This window comes from Branchiostoma belcheri, unplaced genomic scaffold (genome assembly GCF_001625305.1).
Source record: "Branchiostoma belcheri isolate BF01 breed outbred unplaced genomic scaffold, Haploidv18h27 scaffold44, whole genome shotgun sequence".
NCBI classification, from domain to species: domain Eukaryota; kingdom Metazoa; phylum Chordata; class Leptocardii; order Amphioxiformes; family Branchiostomatidae; genus Branchiostoma; species Branchiostoma belcheri.
Window position 1 is genome coordinate 2,236,369 of NW_017804065.1, and position 22,917 is coordinate 2,259,285.

The 22,917-nt window shown below is 41.4% G+C and overlaps 2 protein-coding genes across 3 annotated transcripts in view; one reads left to right on the forward strand and one right to left on the reverse strand.

Moving 5' to 3' along the window:
* LOC109478445 overlaps positions 1-518 on the forward strand; it is a 2,923-nt gene extending 2,405 nt beyond the window's left edge. Inside the window, exon 3 of the mRNA XM_019779977.1 lies at positions 5-518. Within this exon, the coding sequence (XP_019635536.1) occupies positions 5-302 (298 nt within the window). The 3' untranslated portion in view covers positions 303-518. The remainder of the gene's footprint in view (positions 1-4) is intronic.
* Positions 519-1,650: 1,132 nt separating this feature from the next.
* LOC109478557 (perilipin-2-like) lies at positions 1,651-15,805 on the reverse strand. Of its 2 annotated transcripts, none has more exons than XM_019780182.1 (7): positions 15,545-15,805; positions 13,443-13,685; positions 12,212-12,423; positions 11,473-11,610; positions 10,227-10,394; positions 7,910-8,035; positions 1,651-2,098 (listed from the first exon to the last, which is right to left on the reverse strand). In XM_019780182.1, the coding sequence occupies exons 1-7, from the start codon at positions 15,774-15,776 to the stop codon at positions 1,970-1,972; spliced, it is 1,248 nt and encodes a 415-aa protein (XP_019635741.1). In that variant the 5' UTR covers positions 15,777-15,805; the 3' UTR covers positions 1,651-1,969. The 2 variants fall into 2 exon arrangements, with proteins under 2 accessions (XP_019635741.1, XP_019635740.1); XM_019780181.1 differs by lacking the exon at positions 1,651-2,098 and adding an exon at positions 4,122-4,618 and having other exon boundaries at positions 15,545-15,804.
* Positions 15,806-22,917: the final 7,112 nt, after the last annotated feature.

Consider the following 22,917-nt stretch of genomic DNA (forward strand, 5'->3'; position numbering starts at 1 on the left):
GAAGAAGAAGAAGAAGAAGAAGAACGGCCGGCCTTTTCTCACTCGACATTCGGCGCAAACGTAAAGAAAAGGCCGTGCCGAAGAACGTGCTCGCTGCCTTCCCGTTGCAAACGCTCACCAACATGCACGTCGCGAACATCTGTAGTGTCGCTCAGAACAGTGACATCCGCGGTGATGGGTATCTTGAAGAACAGGGCCCTTCGATGGACAGTGACGATCAGCAGACGTCCCCGTCACCTCAGCGGCTCAGCGACGTCGACGAGGACACCAAGGCAGCGACCAAACAGACTTCACGTCTATAAACTTTAAGGTACGAGACCGTCTCTGTCACAATAGTGACATTTATGTCACCACAACGCAGAATACTATATATTATAGTATTATCCTGACTAAATTTCAAAGTTGTTCTTGTTTGATCCCTTGTGGCACGTAGGGCAGCAAATTCACATGTTTTTAAACATGATTTTAGTGGTACATGACTTGTATACAATGTGGATTTGCTATCCCTTCGCCTAGCCATGTAAGGCCATGTTGATTTGATTATATGGATGACATCCGCGCGCGCATGAATTTTCGGCCGTTTCCAAAAAAAAAAAAGTTTTCAACCATACTGTAAATCGTACAAAACAGTTGCAAAATGAGCAAAAATATACCATAAGTTACCAAAAAAATTATTAAAAACTATACCAATGTCGTAGAATGCCAAAATCAAACGAAAAAAAGACGAAATTGTAAAGAAATGAACTTGAAGACTAGATAATGCCACGCCAAACCATATTCTGTGCCATTTGCTCAACCCTCATGACCACGTAGATTTCATAATGAAAAGAACTTTTTTTTTTGCAAAACTTTTTTTTATTCGCACGCGCGCATCAGTTTTGGGGCTCCCGGAGGATGTCATCCATATAATCAAATCAACATGGCCTAACGTTAACGTAACCGGGCCCTGCATTTTGTACTGTATCAAGTACCATCGACAACAGAGCCAGAAGACATGCAGTTGAGGATAGAATTTAATTTGCAAATGGCACAATATTACATCAGAGCATAATCACCACAATGTACGATAAAAGAAGTAATTCATATACAACATCTATGCATAAGAGTTTGTGACCACATCTGCTACCATTCAAATATTCCATTCACATTAAGAACACCAGATGATAAAAAGCATGTTTCCTAGAAGTAATAACTATAATTGAAAGCTGTTATATCAAGTAACTATTTTACTTACATGTACAGATGTGGGTTTTTAAGGGTATTCCAGTCAAGGCAACATCGAAGACTAAATATCTGAACTTAAATTCTTAATGTTGGAATGAAAATTTCCATAGAATGTTAACTTTTACAAGAAAGACATCATGGCACAGGTCAAATGTATGTGTCAAGACTGACAAAATATTTCTATTTTGATAATATGTCAAATTCTAAAATATTATCATCTTCAGATAAAATGGCTGAAATGTTCACAGTTGATCACAAGACAGCAAGCCAGACAGGCAAATCTGAGAACCAACAAATTTAATTGGTGTGGCCTAGTGATGCATACCGGTTCTCTGGACTTGGATCCGGATTTGTAAGAATGTTTAGGTTCAGGTCCCAAAAAAACTAAAAGTCAAGACTTATTACCATAAAAGACCATTTCACATACCCCTTTTTTTTCCAAACCACCTAAAACCTTCCGTAGATTGTAAAATCTTTGCTGCAAAACGAAGAAAACATTGCCATCGGGCATCGTCAAGTACCGGCCTTCACCCAGACAACATTGCAAGGTTGCCAACATGCAATTTTGTATACGCCATGGGTTTAGGTCCGGACTTACAAGTCCGGAACTGAACCTAAACCTCTGGACTTGAATCCGGACCTGAACCTAAAATTGGGTTTAGGTATGCATCACTAGTGTGGCCTTAAAGGAAAGAAGTAAAATGTTGAGTGTCCCATGACAGTAGTTGAGATGTGTGACTGGAGGTTACATGTCAGGTGTGACCACAGGCTCCATCTCAGGTTCCTCCTGCTGCTCCTGGTCCATATCCTCCTCCTCTGACTCCTCCCCAGGGTCAGCCTCCAGGGTCAGGTCATCCAGCTCCTCCCCCGGCGCCTGGCATGGGAGAAACAACATTTTTTATTATGTTTACCAAAGGAAAACATACTGTTTTATTCAGTTTCCTCTTCTTCTCCAGACAGTGACCTCCGACCTGGCCAATGGCCTCATTTGTTGACATCTGTCACCATAGTAACTGGTGTTGGGTTACATAATGTTGCAATTTCATAGTAGGCATTTAGACTCCTGTCACCATATACACGTATGTGAATGTGTTCGAGTAAGAATTAGCAGAGCAGACCATATCCGAAGGTAAACATCAAGCCTTTGCTTTGCAAATTTAATGTTACTTTAAAAATTTCTAATTACTTTTTTACTTCATGTTCACTGCAAAACAAGGCTCATGGGAGCCACTCAAATGCTTTGGGTTACTGTACAGACAGTGAGGACAGAAGTTTGTTGACCTTAAGACTTGTTTGACTCAAGGACATTGAATGCATTTAGTGGTCTTAAGACAAAACGTTTGTAAGAGATGGAAGGGAATATTGTGCAGTAGCCAGCAAATGTTGACTTTTCAGTTGCCATCTAAAGTTCTAATAAATTTATTCCTCTGTAGTAATACATTTTCCTAATGTTATCAATGCTCTTATTAGTCAGTATTGGTGAGGTATTGGAAGACAATGGAAGTGATAGTTGTTTATCAGAAGACTATTACATTGTATAGTTCTTCATCACAGACTATGTAACACATATGCCTGTTGGAACTGTGTGTAAATGTAGTTTGTCAGTGTGGGTGCAGCAGAAAATAGTGGTACCAACATGTTGTACTACTTTTGAAATACTTTTTTCTGTATACCTGTTCTGTTTTATTATTGCTTTTCAGTAACTCCTATAACCAGATGTTACTTTTGGTTGTGCGCCTGTGGATATTGTATTTAGAACTTGTGTCACCACAGTATTGCATTCAAGGTTTACATAGAGCTTGTTTTAAATTCTTCAGTAATTCTTAAATTTGCTTAATACTGAGACTTTCATATGCAAAGGATGTAATCTTAAAAGTGTCAGTTACAAAATGTATACAAGTGAGTGTGACATGTAGTGATGTATCTAATTCTGTCAATTTCTATCAATTGTAGACGGGTTTCATATTAGCAAATTCAAATGCCTAAATTCAGGGGTGCCAAAGTATACACGTGTACCAGTAAAATTGCACTGTATACTTAGTCTAGTAAAATTGCACTGTGTTCCGTAAAATTGCACTGTGTTCCGTAAAATTGCACTGTATTCTGTAAAATTGCACTGTATAGTAATATGATAATCATTGTACTGAACTCCGTAGAATTGCACTGTATTCCATAAAATTGCACTGTATTCCGTAAAATTGCACTGAATACTCTGGCACCCGTGAAATTGGTATGGCCTAATGACCCAAATTAACACTCTTTTTCTTTTTAATGACTTTAGAAAAGCAAGGACTACTAAGCCAGGATGGATTGCAATGACTTTATTTCTTGTATAAAGATCTATAACAGTAAGCATGGCACAGAATGACTTCAATTACATAGAAACTTTGAATTTGTTCAATCTTTAATTATGATTATGAAGCTTGTTTTGACTCCTTAATCTCAATGTTTTCTAGTATCGCTGATCTGCACAGAATGTACTGAATCAGATGTAAATAAAATGTTCACAAACATCACAGTGCTAGAAAAAATTATTGCAACTGAATCAAACACTGATTAACAAAACTGCTGAAATTTATTACTTTGATTGCAACTTGGTGGTGTTTGGGTGATTTTAGATCGAGATAAGAATTCTTAGGTTCCTTACAGAGAGGAGCAAGGGGCCAGTTTCAGGAATGGGTACTTGTGCTGCTTTTTGCGCAGGTACTAGAAGGTGTATGAATTATACAAAATTAATGTAGGATTTATCATTATGTGATAAGTTCTGAGTGAGAATTGCCATTCCACACTGGGTTCAATTTACAGAAGATTTAAAACTGTAGGCAGAGTGTTAATTTTCTAACTGTGGAATCAAGCCCTTGTAAACTGTAGCCTTTCATCCATTACTTTTTTTCTCCAATAACTACCCTTGCAATACCCTATTGCTATCATTTTTTTTACTGTTAAAGCTATCTACATCACATGTATTTACTGCAGCTATAGTTAGTTTGGTCATTCTTTATCTTGTATCAATCAGTCAAAAACCTCCACCTTTTCACAAAAAACTCACTCAGATATCTCTCCACCAAAAACTCCATCTTTTCAACTAAATTTTCTACCTTTTCACAAAAAAGCTACATGGTTTCAACTAAATCTCAAATGTTTCATCAAAAACCTCCATCTTTCCACCACTTCCCTGTTCAAACTATTCTCCTTTTTCCTACTCTTTTCTTCTTTCATTTTTTTATCATCAATCCAGAGGATCCATCTCTGGTTCCTCTTCCTTCTCCAGACTGTGGTCCAGTTTCTCCTCCTCCTCCTGGTGTCCATCCTGACTTTGCTCCTCATTTTCCTTGTCTTCTTCCCTTCCTTCACTCACAGCACGCGGGGCAGCGGGGACAAAACGGGCGGGGACCTACACGGCAGTGAAATTTCAGGGGGATGTCATGCAAATTTGGAGCCTTTTCAGTCATTGATTTTGCAGCAATGTATGATCTTTTTGCAACCATTTCTGGTAGCAAGCAAGTTGGAAGAAGGCAACAGCCTTCTGATCCTGAAGTAGGGTCCAGAGGATCATACACAGGACTACATTGCAAATATTTGTATGTATGTCAGGGTAAAAACTACGATCTGGTAGAATCAGAGGTTCTGATCAGAATATCTGTGAACAGAAACTTCAATCAGGATCTCTGCCAGTAGAATCAGCAATTTTACCAGTAAAGATCATTCCAATTAGAGTTTGTACATTTTAAGATAATTCATTTAAAAGACAGTCAGAATTTTTCTAGTAGACCTAGATTCATGTCACTTTAGATCAATGGATGACTTGAAATTTAGAACTTAACCTAAAACCACCCTAACAGATTAGCAGCATCCTGTTTGTCGACAAAGAATCGCTGATTCTACATGTACCAAATTGGAATCTCTACCCTGACATACATGTATATAGTTTCTGAATGACGATATTTTATTTATTTTATTTTATTTTATGACGATTTACCACATCTGTGGAAGGATTGACATAACAGGTGAGTATCACCTCTTCAAAGATGTCAACCCCGAGACCAGACTGTAAGGTTTGAACCACTCACACCGGGAAGGTCCCCTACTCTTTTCGATAAGTGTGGTGGGTTCTTTAACGTGCGTGGGGTGTGGCTCTCCCAAACACGGGACCTCCATTTAACGTCCTATCCGAGGGACGTCCCTAGCCGAAGCTAGGTACTCATTTACACCTGAGTGAAGTGAGGAAAGTCCTGTGAAGTACCTTTCCCAAGGATACAACGTCGGGGCGCATGTTTGGACTTGTTCGGGTACGACCCGGAACTCGAACCCGGGTCTCTCCGTTTCATAGTCCAGTGATGTACCACTACACCACACGACGCCACTAAACCACACGACGCCACTGATATACATACGGCCAAGTATTGTTAGGTCTACTAAAACTGGGTTAATCAAAAACTTTGACACAGCCTTTTAAAACAGGTGAATATTGCACTGTAAACAAGCCCTCACGTCCGCAATTGCCCGTCAGTCGAGCTGTTGTTGCATTGTTGTTGAAACAAATAAACCAGTCTACTAAATAAAAACTAGCCTCCGTAGCAGGCTTATAGAACTGGGGGTTTGGTGGTCTTCGGCTGTTTTCTGATTAGCCCAGTTCAAAAAACGGGGGTAATTCAACCAGGCCGGCTATGTTGTCTATACATGTAATCAGAAAATAGCACATAAAAGCTCCCAAAGACCCCCAAAACCCCCAGTTTTTGGCATGCTATGAAGGCTAATAAAAAACTCCAAGTGAGCTCAATGCAGTGAGTGTGTGACTACTTAGTATATAAAATTGAAGTGTGTCAGTTATGATGGGTTAGGGTACTGCAATGGAGCTGTTATACAGCCCCTCCCACTGATCATAGCCGATTATTCCTTGTATCTCCACAGTCAACCTGTATTCTCCATAGAGGTACATGTATGTATATTGTGTGACTATACATGTATGTAAAAACCGAGGGATATATTGATATATTACATATTTTCTTGCCATGTTGACATTTGATTGGCATTAGTATGTGTGTACAAGGTGGTAAGTGATATGAAATACGTAATGTATCCCTCCCTATGTATCCGTGTATACATATCTAACATCTCAATGCGAGCTCAGACTAATACAACTTGTACATAGATGTTAAACCATGAATATTCCTTTGACTATGGAGACTCAGAAACCAATGTTAGCAGGAGTCCTACTTTGGATTATCTGGCACATGTGATTATTATTTCTATATTATACAATATATAATTTCATTTTACTTATCCTTAGCACACACTGGCATTGTATTGTGTGAAAATATCACAAATGCTTTGATGAGGCAAAAAATGTGCATATATGCTACTAGTATTATGTTATGTTTACTTTATACATACTAGTAATGTAATTATTTACATGACCCCTATGTTAATGTGCTTATTTGAAGGTGTTTTTTTTATTCCCTTTTCAATGACTTCAGATTGTGTACAAGTGAACAAGAAATAAACCATTACACAAGTGCATCTAAGTGGTAGATTTGGAATTTCTTGGATACTGCCTTCAACAAAAAAATTGGAAGACATATAAATATATCTTTGGCAATAATAAGAGTCAGATTATAGACTGAGATTTTGGAAAAGTGGGCATATGATAGCTGTTTATCTATGGACATGTATTTGTATCCTGTGGCCTGACTGTTCTAATTTAATAAACACACTGCTGCTATTGGGCCATACCAATTTATAATATTGGTTTTCAGTGTAAAAAAACATACTGCATTAAAAAAACTTGACTTAAAAACAAGAGCATGAGGAACGAATTCCTTGGGGAAGTCAGTTTTGGTCAGTGAATATAATTATGTAAATCCAGCCCTATGTTTTAATGTGTTAATGTTTCTTCCAGCCCTGTTTATCTGGCCCTTTTGGTTAGTTTTTTTACCTGAAAAAGACTAAGAACCGAAGAATGGAATTGTTGTAGACAAGTGTAGCCGTTGTTACTCAGGGCTCTAGCCAGTACCCGTTTTTCCGTCCACTGCAGGAACTTTGTGGCGTGTGATGGAAAAATTCTTAAACCAATCCATCAACCTTGATGGACAAAATTGACAAAAATCTTGTGCAAAAATTTCTATACATCCAAAGAACAACCAACAACCACTCTCAACCCCATGATTTGCCTCTCAAAATGTGGGAAATTGCATTTTTAAAGCCTTGAAAACAAAATTTGCCTAAGGACCCCTCCCTAGAATGCAAGTGCTTTCTTCCTTGGGCTAATCATGAACCTGGGCTTTTTTTTTATAACCGAATTTAACGTCATTTTTCCCAACCGGGTGTTAGACCTGCTTGCATAAAGTACAAGTCTTTATTTTCAAGCAAGATTTTTACGGCTGGATGCTTTTCCTAACGCCAACCCAAACCCTAGTAGGGCCCAGGATCCCTCTAACTGAGGAGGGAAATATGTGTTAAGTGCCCAAGGGCACAACATCTGGGTGCATGTCCGGACATGTCTGGGTCCAACCCTGGGGATTGAACCTGGGTCTTCTTGCTTGACAGTCGGACGCTCTATCCACTACACCACACAGACGCCACTACGGGCTGATGGGGAAAAACATTTGAGCTGGAGCCCTGTGTAATAACTACAACACGTCTAGCATAAATACCTAGCAAAAGTAGTAGTGTGGGAGCTACTCACCACCCATTGGATAGGAGTGTTGGTGATGATGTAGTCTGTCACCGCGGTAACCACGCCTGTCAGGTTCTGGATCTGCTCCCGCGACTTCTCCAAAAGCTCCGTCGGCAAATCACTGAATCCCTTCGCCTGAAGGGAGACATACAGGACAAGGTAAGAATTACTAATAAGTACATTTTTCACATCAACGCCTCCCCCCCCACACACACACACACAACCACACTCCTCCAACAAAATAGAAACACCTCATAAATATTCATGACAACTGATGCTTTACACTTAGCCTTAAAGGGGCATTATGTAACATTTTTGCACCAAAAATTAAAAAAACTTCAATAAAAGAAAATCTTTTATCATGTGATTGTTATTAACTTCTACTTCGCAATAATCTCACATTTCTGACATCTACAAAAATGATATGGAAAATATATGTGTCCTCATGCAACTTTCACCTTGTTAAACTGTATTGTACAACTGTTGGATCACAAGAGATTGCCTTGAAAGTCTAATATAAAAAAGAAGGAAAACAAGAAGCCATAGGCGACAATTCTCCGTGAAGTATTATATATTGCAACAAAAAGAAGTAGCCATTGGCGACAATTCTCTGTGAAGTGTGATGAATCGAACAAAGAAAAATTGTTTAAACGCACGTCGGCTCAGTCATCTTAAGAGGCAACAACTTTTTTTTACCTGCCATGGCCAGATTATCTAAAGATGTGTGTATTGTGTGTACAATATACAGAAAGAGAAATGTACATCAGGTCCGATCATCCGATTTCAATGTTTCGGTTTTTTGGACTCGGTTCATGAACGTATTTTGGTTTGGCTCCTGGAATGTGTGAATGTGCGAAAAATGACTCCCAAGACTGTCTACAGGGAACACTCGCATATTGCCCAACATTCGCGGTGTATCAGGACAGCGCGACTGGTCGCCATTAGCGCGACTGGTCGGCATTAGTGCAATTAGTAACAGTTGCACATCAGTCCGGCCGAAAGCATGATTGTGTAACACAGGTTACTTCTTCCTATACCGGCTCATACTACAAGACGCGTTTACAACTAGCAAATCATTAAATTATCCGATCTACTAGTATGTGCGGTTTTCCAGCCCCAGACCACATCCGACCACGAGGCAGAACACATTGATGGGTTGCTCAAAAATATTGTACATTTTTTCAAAGAGCTGCTCCACTAACACTATGGAGCGGCCCAACCCAAAAATATTGCCCATGTGTACAGTGAAGCGGCCAGCATGCTCGTTGCTAGGACGACCGGCCAGTTGCTACGTGACTAAATACACGCCGCCACAGGTCGCCACACCCGACTAGTTTGAAATCGATAGGATTACGTCATCGGTATTAACATTTCCTAATGTTGACCTCTGACCACCCCACATTTCCGCCCCCATCAGCCCCGCCGCGACTTACTACCGGTGACATAAACGGACGACAACATTTCAACGACATGGGGATGTTTCGAAAATAAGCATTTACTCCAATATCAAAACAGCTACGGTAAAAATAAAAACACGTGCATCATCCCGGACATAATGCCACACCACATGCGAAATTACACAAACATGCGACGTACGGAAGAATGCATTTTGGCTGCGAACATCTTCCAAAAAACTTGGCATCTCTTAACCATGGGCAAAAACATCTGGAACCACTTATCAAAACCACCCCGTATCTGCATGAAGTTCCACCCCCCCACTGCTATTCCAAACAACGCGTTTTTCTGGACCATTCCAATTCGCCTCGTAATTGTAGGGGTGCGTCTGCAATATTACATTGACCGCGAAAGCAGCAACGGCAAAAATACACATTCGTGCATCAACACGGGCATGCCCGCAGACGGCGTATAAAATTGCGTGCCGATTACACAAAGAGAACCCAGTGTTTTGACTGCGAACATGAAAAATCAGCCGTTCACAACACTCCGTCTCGGAGGTCCTGACCTCCTTCACGGAGTAAAAAAGATAATCCCTACCTACCGACCCTAACTTTTTCAGGACTGAAACAGGAAACACAGTATTTTTTTCCTAGGCCTAATGGAACAAGTGTGGGGTCATGTGGCGCTGCGGCAGTGTGCGCAACTCGAAATCAAGAGGTCCCGGGTTCGAGTCCTGACATGCCACCAATCTTGTGCCCTTGGGAAAGGCACTTTACATGACTTTCCCCACTAGACAAGTGAAAATGAGTATTGTCTGTCTAGTAGTCATTTCTATGTGCGGGACACAACACCGGCAACAGCTGCCTCTGTTCCGCGTGTATTGCAGTGTTGAAATTTCAATAATCAAATCAAATCAAACACCACCTACCTCCCTGAACTCCCCGTACATGGTGTCGACAGTCTGCTTCACGTTGTGCAGCTGGTCCTGGAACGACTGCGGCAGCACGGAGTGGGCGGTGTCAACCGCCTTCCCGGCCAGGTCTGACAGGTGTCCGGTCAGCCGGCCCGCCACGCGCACCACCCTGCGCTCAACCGTCTGCGGGCAGAATTATCAGAAATTGACATAAGATTTCAGGCTCTAACAATAAATAAAATAAATTATTGTACATTCATGCCCTATCGGGCTAAGCACAGGTGAACAGATAGATGAAAATGTACATAAATTGTTTGTAGTACAAACAGCTCTAAAACTATGGAGATTCAGCTTCTTCTCGTTTCTTTGTGATGTTAAAAATATAATTTGAAATGGGTATGTTTAATGCAGGATGGTCAAAGCGCATAAGAAAGAAAAATTTTTCAATATTAGCCAAGTATTAGGAAGTATGGAAACGTACTTGTAATATATCTAAAAAGATCATTTCTATATATATATATCAAACTACAATCAATGACAAAGTGGACTTAATCTTCTACTTTGTTTGAGCTAAAAAATTGGCAAATCCTTTGCTCCAGGGGTGTGCGGTTGTGCCTTCCTGTTTTGATGCTGAGTTTAAGACAGCTGATTCGTAGTTTGGTGATGGTGACAATAAGTAACATGTAGTTTTTACCTGGATTAAATGCCATGTTAACAGCACAACACACTAGTTGGTACATGTAAGTACAGCATACAAGCCCCCTGTATCCCCCTTTTTCTGGCCCCCTCCTTTTAAATACCCCCCTCCTTACCCTCTAAGACCATCCAGTCTTAAAAAGTCCTTAAAACCCATCTAAGACCCTCCCTGTCAGTGGTCTAGCCAGCAGCCGTCATTCCACCATTTGATGGAATTATTTTCCCTTCACATGATGGACACAAATTTTGCCCTAACTGTCATCTTTGACGGACAAAAATCAATGTGTAAAGAGGTAAGCTTAGTCTACTGGTAAAATTTTCCCCTCAAAATGCAGCAAATGGTGTTTCAGAGGGTCAGGATTTAAAATTTTTATGCTGGAGCACAACCCCTGACCACCCTAGGATTGTATTGCTTCCAGCACAATGCCACACATTGATTTGACAAATTTGAGATGACGGAAAAAAATTTCAGGCTGGGTAGAGCAATACTCCCGGTTCTTAACCCTCTTGAGAATCCCCAGTCCTTACTCCTGAGACCCCCTCCCTGTCCTTACCCCCTCCTTACCCTCTCCTCCTGAGGGACCTCCCCCTCCTCCTCGGCCAGCAGGTCCCCCCAGGTGGCCTGTAGTTTCTCCTGCGCAGCTGTCAGGCGCTCCTTCACCTGGTCACCTGCTGTGTCAATGTTCTCCTTCGCATACTGGATCTACAAACAACACAGATGGGTTCTTATTATTGTAGTTCTTGTACTTACAGATGGGTTCTTATTCTTGTACTTACAGATGGGTTCTTGTACTTACAGATGGGTTCTTATTCTTGTACTTACAGATGGGTTCTTGTACTTACAGATGGGTTCTTGTACTTACAGATGGGTTCTTGTACTTACAGATGGGTTCTTGTACTTACAGATGGGTTTTTGTACTTACAGATGGGTTCTTGTACTTACAGATGGGTTCTTGTACTTACAGATGGGTTCTTATTTTTGTACTTTCTGCATGCCTACACTCAGGTGCAGGTAACAATGACAATTACCTGCACCAGACAAATTTTATCAACACCACTCGGAAAAGTATGAATCATAAAAAAAACTGTTCAGAAACCAGCGCCAGGTGGTAACAGTCAGTGCAGCAAATAAAAATTTGCATACACCTATGTGTGTATGTAGAATACAAGACGGTTTATTCCATGCGGCTTATGTACTGATTACGAATTACGTTAATTTTTGGGGAGGCTGCCTACAGATTACAAAGACTATAAAGGCATGCAGAGGACTCCGTACACATATACACATGCACACACAAACTCACCAGGTCGACCGTGAAGTGCAGGTTGCTGAGAGCCTCCTGTGAGCGGACCTGGACGTCCTTCAGCTTGGCCATGGCGCGGGTGTACACACGGCGGCGGACCTTCCCCGTCAGGCTGGTGACGCGGGTCAGGGTGGGCGTGCCCTCGGCTGCCGGCACCACCGCCTTCTCCTCACCCTCTCCCTCCTTCTCCTTCCCCTCATCTTCCTCTAGTGCTGCAGGGAGAGAAAATCATTGTGAAACTATATGTCTATCAAACAGTGGGGTCGTGTGGCGCAGCCGTAGCACGTTCGGCTCTGGACCTAGAGGTCCAGGGTTCGATCCCACCCACGTCACCAATCTTGTGCCCTTGTGAAAGGCACTTTACACGAATTTCCTCACTTCACTCAGGTGTAAATGAGTGTAGGGGCATGCCCCTGTGTGCGATGGTCCAAAATTCTACAGTCCAAATACTACAGTGTAGCAGGATCATCAGCAAGTTGATGTTGGCTTAACCTTAACCCCAAAGACAAAGACAAACAACATGAGCATAAGGTTTCCCCACATTCCAAACAAGTTGTCATTAGACCACAGCATCTGTACCATCAGTGCCTCCTAGCAGGAAAGGGCAGTACTGCAACAAATAATTTGCCGACTTTCTTTCTTCTGCACCTGCAAGTTCTGCGAACAAGTCCATTTTTCACAGACCGCAAAAATTGGCTACCGCAAATTTGAAGTGATTCACATTCGTGAAAAGTTTCATCAGGTTTCAAGACACTAAAGTAAAGAGACTCTTTTTACACAACCAAGTCTTTTATTCAGCCGACGTTTCGGTGACCGTCTGTCACCTTCCTCAGGGCAATTCTGTTCTGCAATGCAATGTGAACCAGTCAGAATTGCCCTGAGGAAGGTGACAGACGGTCACCGAAACGTCGGCTGAATAAAAGACTTGGTTGTGTGATGACTTAGAGCCTGAAATGCGTTATACAGGCGAATTTTGCCAAAGTCACTATGTCTTTTGGAAATGGTCGGAAACAATTTTCTTGCATTCCTAACATCTCTCTGAGGTGTTAGAAGTGCAAGAAAAATATTCCCGACCTTTCAAAAAAAATCCGCACATTATACGTATATTGTAATTTTGGCCTTTTTTTCCCGTCCAAAACGGATGATTTAGAGCCTGAAACGCGTTATACAGGCGAATTTTTCCAAAGTCACTATTTCTTTACTCAAGTGATTGACAGTGTCTGGAACGTACCCTTCTTCTCCGGAGGCAGGTAGTACTCCACGTAGCTCTCGGCGGTGGCCAACGCGGTGTCCGACACGCTCTTCACCACGCGGCCGACCGGGTTGTTCATGATGCGCTCGCCCGTGGCGGAGACGGTGGAGCAGATGGCCTGCTTGGTGTCTCCCACGATGACACCCGGCTCCTTAGTGATGATGGGAACTGTCTCCTCCAGCTTGTTCAGACCGGCCACGGCATAGCTGTTCGCTACAGCAACTGTTTGTGGAGAAAGAAATAATACAACATGAGAAGTAGTAAAAACTTAGTAAACTAGAAAGGCCAATATTTGCTTTGGAGCAAATACAGCGATGGGTTCACCACATTTTACATGGCAGGGAAAGAATGAGAAACACAAGGGAAAACAATGATTTACATTGATATAACTATAATATGAAGTAACATACAACTAAAACAACAGTTGGATAGCTATTCCCTACTTTATTGGTTAGGATTTTTAATTGCATAATGCAAACTGTTGATTTTCAAAATAAAAATAAAAACGTTCATGCCCCGCATTCCAATGCTGGAGCAGGAAAGCTTGAAATACCTACCAAAACACTTGAATACAGACATACTGTTAGTATGGAAATGCTCTGTGCAGGTGTTAATCAAGTTAAATCCCAACAGCCAATCAGCAAGAAATGCTCTGTGCAGGTGGAAATGCTCTGTGCAGGTGTTAATCAAGTTAAATCCCAACAGCCAATCAGCAAGAAGAATAGAGGAAAGCTACATGCCTATTGGTTGATGCCCTGCATTCCATTGTGATGACTCATGCCCAAACGTGGTAAACACGGCACACTAACACAGTAATACATTTGCTATAACACAGCCAAAAAACTCAAATAAAACCATTCTAAAAGCCCGTATCACAAAAATTTAAAAAACGCCTTGGGGTATTTGCCCACTGTACCTCCATACCAAATTTCAGGACCTTAGGCCCTAAAATGAAGAAGCTGAATCCATTTAAAAAATGGCAGGAGAAGGAGAAGAAGAAACACCAGAAAAAGCAATATGGGTTCACCACACACCACTTCGTGGTGTGGTGAACCCATAAAAACTGTCTTTATTTACAGTTTTGTACACTCAGCACAAGTTATTGACATTATTATTTTTTGAACTGTATGGCATTTAGCCTGTGTTACACAAGCTCTGGGTTGGTGGTTAATGACCCCTGGGGCAGCGGCCACCAGGAGGTTTCAGGCCTCGAAATTAACTTTTTTTTACTATTGTCCCGGAATTGTCCCGAACATAGATTTCAATTGTCCCAAACTGAGGATGGACTGTCCCAGCCTTCTTTTTAAGAAATGTTTATGGCAACAATAAGAAATCAACAACAACATGCAGAATTGTACAACTTGAAGTCCACTTTATTAGTAAATGTAGGGAAATAGATGATAGTATCATGGGCACTGCACCATCTTCGAGGCCCCCCTCCCCGACAATTGGAATCCCTGATTGGTCAAATTTAAATGTTTGAACATATATTTGAGTATTATGGGCTGCTGGCGGCCCGCAGCAGGATGGATGGATCGCGTTCCAAAATCATGTGGATGGTCTCAGAATTTTCCAGTTGCCCGAAATTGTCCCAAAACGTAATTTGAATTGTCCCGAGCTGAAAATTTAGTGTCATTTGACACTGGGACAATGTTAATTTCGAGCCCTGGGTTTAGTCAGGCTAGTATAGCATTATGTATCATTGGAAGCTTAGGCTGAGAGGCCCAGTGTACCTGAATGCATCACAGTGACTACGTATTTTAGATCCAAAGTCTGTCTCTCATCAGCTGACCACAAGCCAGGGTTAGTTTTGAAGTTGTTTTTTTTTGCTATTTCCAACGCTTCAAATACGAAATGATGATGAATACGTGAATGACGAAATGACAGAACATGTGCAGAATATGTTGATGAAGGTTAGACACGCAGGTACTACATTGTAGTACGATACACCAAAAAGCAGTTACTCGAGCAACTTTCCAAAATCATATCCAGCTGCTTTTTGGCTCATGTGCAGAATAATTTTTGTTTTGGGGCCCTGAAATTGCATTGGAAGATTTTGAAAGATCAAGGTTGATACCCACTCTGAGGTTCCAGCTTGTCCACGACTGGCTTGGCGGTGTCGGCAGCGTACATGACGGTTTTCTCCGCCATCTCGCCCACGTACTTCACCAGCGGGTAGCGCTCCTTCCCGGCGCTGTAGATGCTGGTGACCTGGGTCACGGAGGCGCTGACCAACGGGAGGCTTCCCACGCGCGTGATAATGTTGTCCTCGGTCTCGGCGGCCATGATTTCCTGCTGATGCTTGCGATACATACGACTCTGGGGAGGGAAAGAAACACAATTCAGGGTAGGGCTATTGGACAAAAAATTAAAGTTGTTCTAAGCCATTCACAAATAAGTTAATCAGACAAAGCTTATTGAAAGAAACAAAATGCTTTTTGTTTGAAGTAATAATATAAATTGGATGTTGTGTGGCTGAGAAATCGCCAATTTAAGTTATAATATTTACCGTCGAATTCACCGGATTTCGCAAATTACCTGTTTTTATCGTTTTTTTGAAGAGCTGTAACTAAATAACAGCAAGGCACACAACTTGTACAAGTTTGATACCACTTTAATGTGAACATACTGCAACATGTAAAAAGTTTAGCTCCTTAGCACCAATTCTGGTTGATTTACATAATCTAGAAATAAACTGAATTTTCTACCAAGAATTGAAGAAAGCATGTGAAGCCGGGTTCCTTAATGAAAAATTGTCCAAGTCCCCTCATCAATTATGCAAAATCACAATAATTCTCACATACTCTAATTATATTCCACATATTGTCTAACTGGGTCTCTTCAGAAATCTTTAGGGGAGAGGTGCTCTCTAATGAGTTGACGGTGCTCAACAAAAAATCTGCAAATTTTTAGGAAAATACTATGAGAAAACCCTAAATTCTAACATTTGGAGAGAGGTGCTAGCATTTTAGGGGGAAGGGGGAGTACCCTTGCTTCATTGCTTGAGGAGAGCACTGGAAACACCATCTCTTAATCTCTTCTTTAAAGTACTGCTTAGCCCAATAGCAATTGGATTATTAGCAGCTGCACGTGTTAGTTACAAAACAAGTGACTGGTAGAAATAAAATAAACAATACAGCAAAAGAAAGAAAGGACTGACTTTTCTGTGTCTTTGCACTTCTTTTGACTACATATATCACACAATGGATTCAATAGCAGTGACAAGTACCACAAGATTGATATACATTGGCAGACAAAACAATTTCTCAAACCCCAGGCCCAGCCGTCTTTGCAATATTGTCTTTGCCGCCCCCACCTTAAGACCAATCTCAGCAGAAGCCTGAAAACATGAAGTTTTACAGATGAGTTCTATGATTGCAGTACGTGACGGTGTCTAGTGACGTCTGCATCGCAAACGACAGTACTCAGACAGAGGAAGACTGTCATATAGTGCAGCTACTAGGTTTTCCAAACAGTCAGTCAACAGTCGGAGGACAAAATGTCAGATATGATCATGAAAGTAAGTGGACTGTTGATGCTCGTTACGTTGGGATCTCTGTGGGCGGGTTATTCTTGTCTGCCGGCTGAATGTCTGACAAAGAAGCAGACGTACTTTGGAGCGCTGTGGGTTGACTGTACTAATCTACACCTTACCACAATTCCTGATGACATACCACCCAATGCTGAACATTTTTTTGCCATGCGAAACAACATCAGAAATGTATCCTATATGCCTTCTCTACCGCGACTACTGTGGCTGGACCTCAGCTGGAACTCCATAGAATCGTTTTCCTGGATGTCTTTGCGTGCTCTGCCAGTTCTGAGGACTCTTGCACTAAACAACAACCGATTACGGTACGTGGAGCTGGGCAGCGTCCTTGAGCATCTGCCGAAACTGAAAGTCGTAAATATTCGCCACAACAAGCTTACGTCTCTCTCCCAGTACGAACTGGGGAGGCCACAGGTGAAAGGAGCCTACATCATGGACAACCCCTTTCACTGTGACTGTGACCTCTTCTGGCTGATTGAAAAGGTGGCGTGTTTAGAAGCCTGTAAGAAGGGAGATGAGAAGGCCTGCTGTCAGTCGTGTTCAGCCTGCTTTCTTATAATTACTGGCACCCTGAAATATAACAAAATTGTCTGCCACAGTCCAATTGAACTTAAGTATCTCCCTTTATCAGAGGCGTCTGCCCATCTGCAGGAGTGTAGGGAGCAGGCCGCTCCTTCAACAACCCGTCGGGGGATTTTCCACTTCGTGTGGAAACCGACGTCTCTGCAGTTAGGGTCAAATCCAACCACGAATACGAAGCCGCACGTCGGCCAGGCACCGACCGTGTTTACAACAACCCTGCACTGAACTGCCCGCGATATCACTTATCCCTACCCAACCGAACGCAACAAGGGCACTGCTGCTAACCCTACCGACGGATCGAGGGTTAACTCAACAAAAGAAATCACTTCATCCAACATTCTACTCAGCTCCATGGCAGGGACTTTTAGTTGCCTTTTTCTGAAATTGTGCCACCGTCTGTACACGAGGAAATGCTACAGCTGTATCCTTTTCTGATCGGTAAATATTGTATGGCTGCAGTCGTGACTGACTAAAGCCCTGGTCACAACCCGCCGTACGTGCTTTTTGTCCGTACGTTTTTTTTTGGAGGCTACGTCTGCTACGTTCTTTTTCTGAAAACGTGGGGAAGGAGTGGCGTCGACGTACGTCACTCGCACGGTTTCGCAAGGTGTAAGAGTGTGGTCTGCATGCATCGTTTGTTGCGCAAGTTGTGAGTTGTACGTGCTTACAACGTACGATCTCTGTGCGATTTTTTAGTAATTAAATTACTAGTAATTAACAAGTTGGACCAGGGCCTATTAATTAGTTAAAGCTATATACATGTACTTCCACTGGTTTGGGGCACAAGGTACATGTAAACAAAATATGTAACAAGAGTTCCACGATCTCATACCTTCGCCAAATGATGTTAACCCTTGCGTTTGACGAATTATACAATTTTAATAATTGATTTCGCAAATAAGAGCGTCATTTGCATGGATTACATCAGTTGATCATATTCTCTACCCAATGGCAGCCTTATCTTAAAAAAATAGGCTATTCTAGCACTTCCTCATAAATTATGCAAATGAGTTCATAATGTGAATAAATTATCTTCATTGATGTTCACCTTCACTTAACTTCCAAATACGGCAAGTATGAAATTCCCAGCAATTACAACTATGAAATTATAACAATTTTCCATTAATTATGTAAATTAGGTCTTCATTTACATAATCTATATCCTCAGATGTTTTTCTAGTTCTCAATTACATGTCACAAGTGTTTCAAAGTCGTATAATCGAAAGAAGCAGATTTATAGAATGTCCTCATTAATTATGCAAATTAGCTCCTGATTTGCATAATTGTCATCTGATTATGTCAAGTATCACTTCAGCTACCTACATACCAAAAATCATGACAATCCGTCAACCGGTTCTTGAGTTATCAACCTTCGGAGATTTTTCAAGAAACGCTCCTGCAGTTCCAGAACAAGCTGCTAGGGGGCCCAAACTCATGTCACTTCTTCCCCACCTCAAGAGCTATCTACCAACCAAAATTCGTGACCCTAGCATGTCCAGATCGCGAGATATCAAAACCGGAAGTTCTGCTGCAGTACCAACAAAAGTCGCCAGGGGGCCCAGAATCTAATCATTTCTAGGTCTCATCAAGACCTACCCACCTACCAAGTTTCATGACAATACATATTAAGCTTCTTGAGTTATGCTGTTCACAAACAGACAGACAGACAAACAGACAAACGCTACTGAAAACATAACCTTCTTGGCGAAGGTAAATATAGTAGTAATTTATTCAAGGTAAATGTACTTGGCACCTTCCATGTACTTTATGACAAAAAAAAGGTGAACCACGTCTGCCCATCCTAAGGACAGTTATCTTATTCTTTGGCATACGAAGTGCCCGTGAGTGGTGTGGTTTCATTACAACTCTAGATGTCTAAGATTGGGAGGGATGTAATACTTTCACCATGCATGTGCCAACACAGCTTGCTGCAAAAGGTTTAATCTATCCATCAATTCAGATGCCATTCCAGTAAGGTAATGTCTAAATCTCTGATTGGGTAGCAAATTTAGCATGTATAGTACCTTCCCACGGTACAAAGGTCAAGAGTTAGACTAAGAGGAATGACCTACCGAAAGGGGAACAGTGTTACAGGTGGACTTTGATCAATCATAAAGACCATTGGTCACACCGGCACTTGATTCTATCCTGGTTAGGTAACATTTGCCTAGGTTGTAAACTTTTCTACTGTACAAACTTACTTCAGTGAATGACATTGGTACAGTAACTGGTGGTAGACTTTAATCACACACAAACATGTTCTTTGTTGCAAAAAGCATGTTGGATTTTATCATTGATGTTGGCACCACATGACAAAAAATCTTGCCAGAAAAATGGGAGAAGAAACATCAAGAAGAAAATGGGGTATTACTTGTTCCAGGTTATTAACTAGTTTCAGCAGTATTTTTGTCCTAAATTGGGCTAATCAGAAAACAGCCGAAGACCACCAAACCCCAGTTCTATATGCCTGCTACGGAGGCTAAAATTTACATGTAAGTATAGGGGAGACAGGCAAAACAGTAGGCGGCCTTTGGTCCTGAGGTGGCCCGAGGAGACCGACGTGTTGGCCCGCTGTCATGAAGGATAACCAAATCATGAAGGATAACCAAAAGACAGTTTACTCCCCTAGCCAACCATTCATGTTTACGACGATTTTCTAGTTTTAACGTAGTGTGGTGGAAACGTGACAACGTACACGTATAACTCGAAGTGATGATGCAACCCCCGTGACTCAATATGCCCCCCTCCCACCAACTAGCTTCCTTCCTTAGTGCATTTGTAGTTCTGGTTCGCAGCTTATAATTTCTGGAAACCAAACACATTTCGCTATATGTAAGAGCCTAACTGTTCAGTTTTATCGTTTTAGAGGCGATTTAGGCATTCTTGAAGTAGCAGTGAGGTGCCCTGTTGTTGAAATTAGGCGGGAAGAATCAGCTGTTTGCCGTCAAGAGACCGTGGCGCCTAGCCTCCATAGCATGGGGGTTTTGAGGATCTTCCTGGTCTTTGGGAACTTTTATGTGCTATTTTCTGATTGCACATAGACAACATAGCCGGCCTGGTGGAATTATCCCCGTTCTTTTTGAACTGGGCTAATTAGAAAACAGCTGAAGACCACCAAAGCCCCAGTTCCATAAGCCTGCTACGGAGGCTAGGCTAACCAACCGTGCCGACCTTTGTCAACGCGTTACGTGACCTCGCTCAGGACTCGTAAACAAAATCGTAACACACGAAAATCCGCTTCAAATACAAACATAAAGGAGAGAAATGCTAATACGTTGTATCAAATAACGTATGTAACCTGGTGTACAGTGAACAAGAGAGACTCACCAAAACATCTGTTCCTCGTCAAAGTCGAAGCAGAACTGAACCTGCGATGAGTTTTTACGCCTGGATATCGCCTGGTACACGTGATCACCACATGATAGAGATCAACTGACCAATCAAGTCCGTTCTTTCATTCATCAGGGTGAAACACACACCGAGCTGACCAATCAGAGCCCGGCGTATTGCAATGACGCAATCTCTGTGATGACGTTCGGAAAGTTCTAGAGGAAACCAGCTGATCGGAAAATACTCATCAACAGTCATTCACCCAGGGCATTCACCCACACCCAGTAATTTACTAAGTATCACGAGTTGTGCTGACTTTTGGGCGGGGTAGCGACCGTTGGTCAGGACTCAAGGCTAAAAAAATTAGGCCACGTTGATTTGATTTGTTTGGCAAAGTAAAGTTGCCTTCATTTAGGCCAAAGCATGTAAATTTTATGGAGGACATCCTCCACAGATTCCAAACTGAATGCGAGCGGGCAAAAAAAACAAGGCAAGATGAAAAAAACAAGGTTGCCATTTTTTTCTGATTTGCCAACAAAAAAGATTCTGGTTCAGAATCAACTCAAAAATGCTCATATACTGTATCACCCCCAACAGTTGAGGAAAGTTCTTTTCTTCCTAGTTGTTACAGTTTTTTCCATCTATCAATACACTACTGTGGTTTGATTAAAAGTTCAAAATGCATTGTTTAAATATTAACCCAGCCTTTTGTGGTAATAATTGACTTCATGGCTCCTATAGTACCATTTGGGGCTATAATATTAATAGGATGCCTAGTCCTGTTCTTATTTTTTATCACCCTGTCATTTCATTACCTTCGCCAAGAAGGTTATGTTTTCAGGGGCGTTCGTGTATGTGTGTGTGTGTGTGTCTTAACAAAGAATGCCATGATGAAATTTTCTCATAAATTATGCAAATGAGGTGCTTATTTGAATAAGTTATGTTTAATTATGTTCACCTTAACTTAACTTTCAAACACCCCAAGTATAAAATTCCAGGCAGTTACCACTATGCAATTATAATATTTTCTCATTAATTATGCAAATTAAGTCTTCATTTGCATAATCGATATCTGCCTGTGTTTCATATGTCACAAGCTTGAACTTCCTATTATGGAATGCAGCTGATAAATAGAATTTCCTCATTAATTATGCAAATTACATCCATATTTGCATAATTGTAATATCATTATGTCAAGCATCACTCAAGCTACCTACATACCAAAAATCACGATGATCCATCCATCGGTTCTTGAGTTATCCCCCTTTAAACATTTGTCCATTAAACCCCCCTGCAGTTCTAGAGCAAGCAACTAGGGGGCTCAAACTCATGTCACTTTATCCCCAGCACAAGAGCTATCTACCATCTAAATTTCGTCACCCTAGCATGTCTGGATCATGAGATATCAAAACCGGAAGTTCTGCTGCAGTACCATGACAAGCCGCCAGGTGGCCCAAAATCTAATCATTTTGAGGTCTCATCAAGACCTACCCACCTACCAAGTATCAAGACAATCCATCAAGACCTTCTCAAGTTATCGTGTTGACAGACAGACAGACAGACAGACAGACAGACACACACACACACACATACACGAACGCCCCTAGAAAACATAACCTTCTTGGCGAAGGTAAAAATATTCAAAAGGGGATAACTCAAGAACCGGTTGACGGATCGTCGTGATTTTTGGTATGTAGGTAGCTTACGTGATGCTTAATATAATTATGTGACAATTATGCAAATATGGATGTAATTTGCATAATTTATGAGGAAATTCTATAAATCAGCTGCATTCCATGATAGGACAATTGAAGCTTGTGACATTGGTAATTGACAACGAGAGAAACACAGGAAGATATTGATTATGTTAATAATGACTTAATTTGCATAATTAATGAGAAAATTTTATAATTATGTAATGATAACTGCCTGGAATTTCATACTTGTGGTATTTGAAAGTTAAATTGAGGTGAACATCATTAAACATAATTT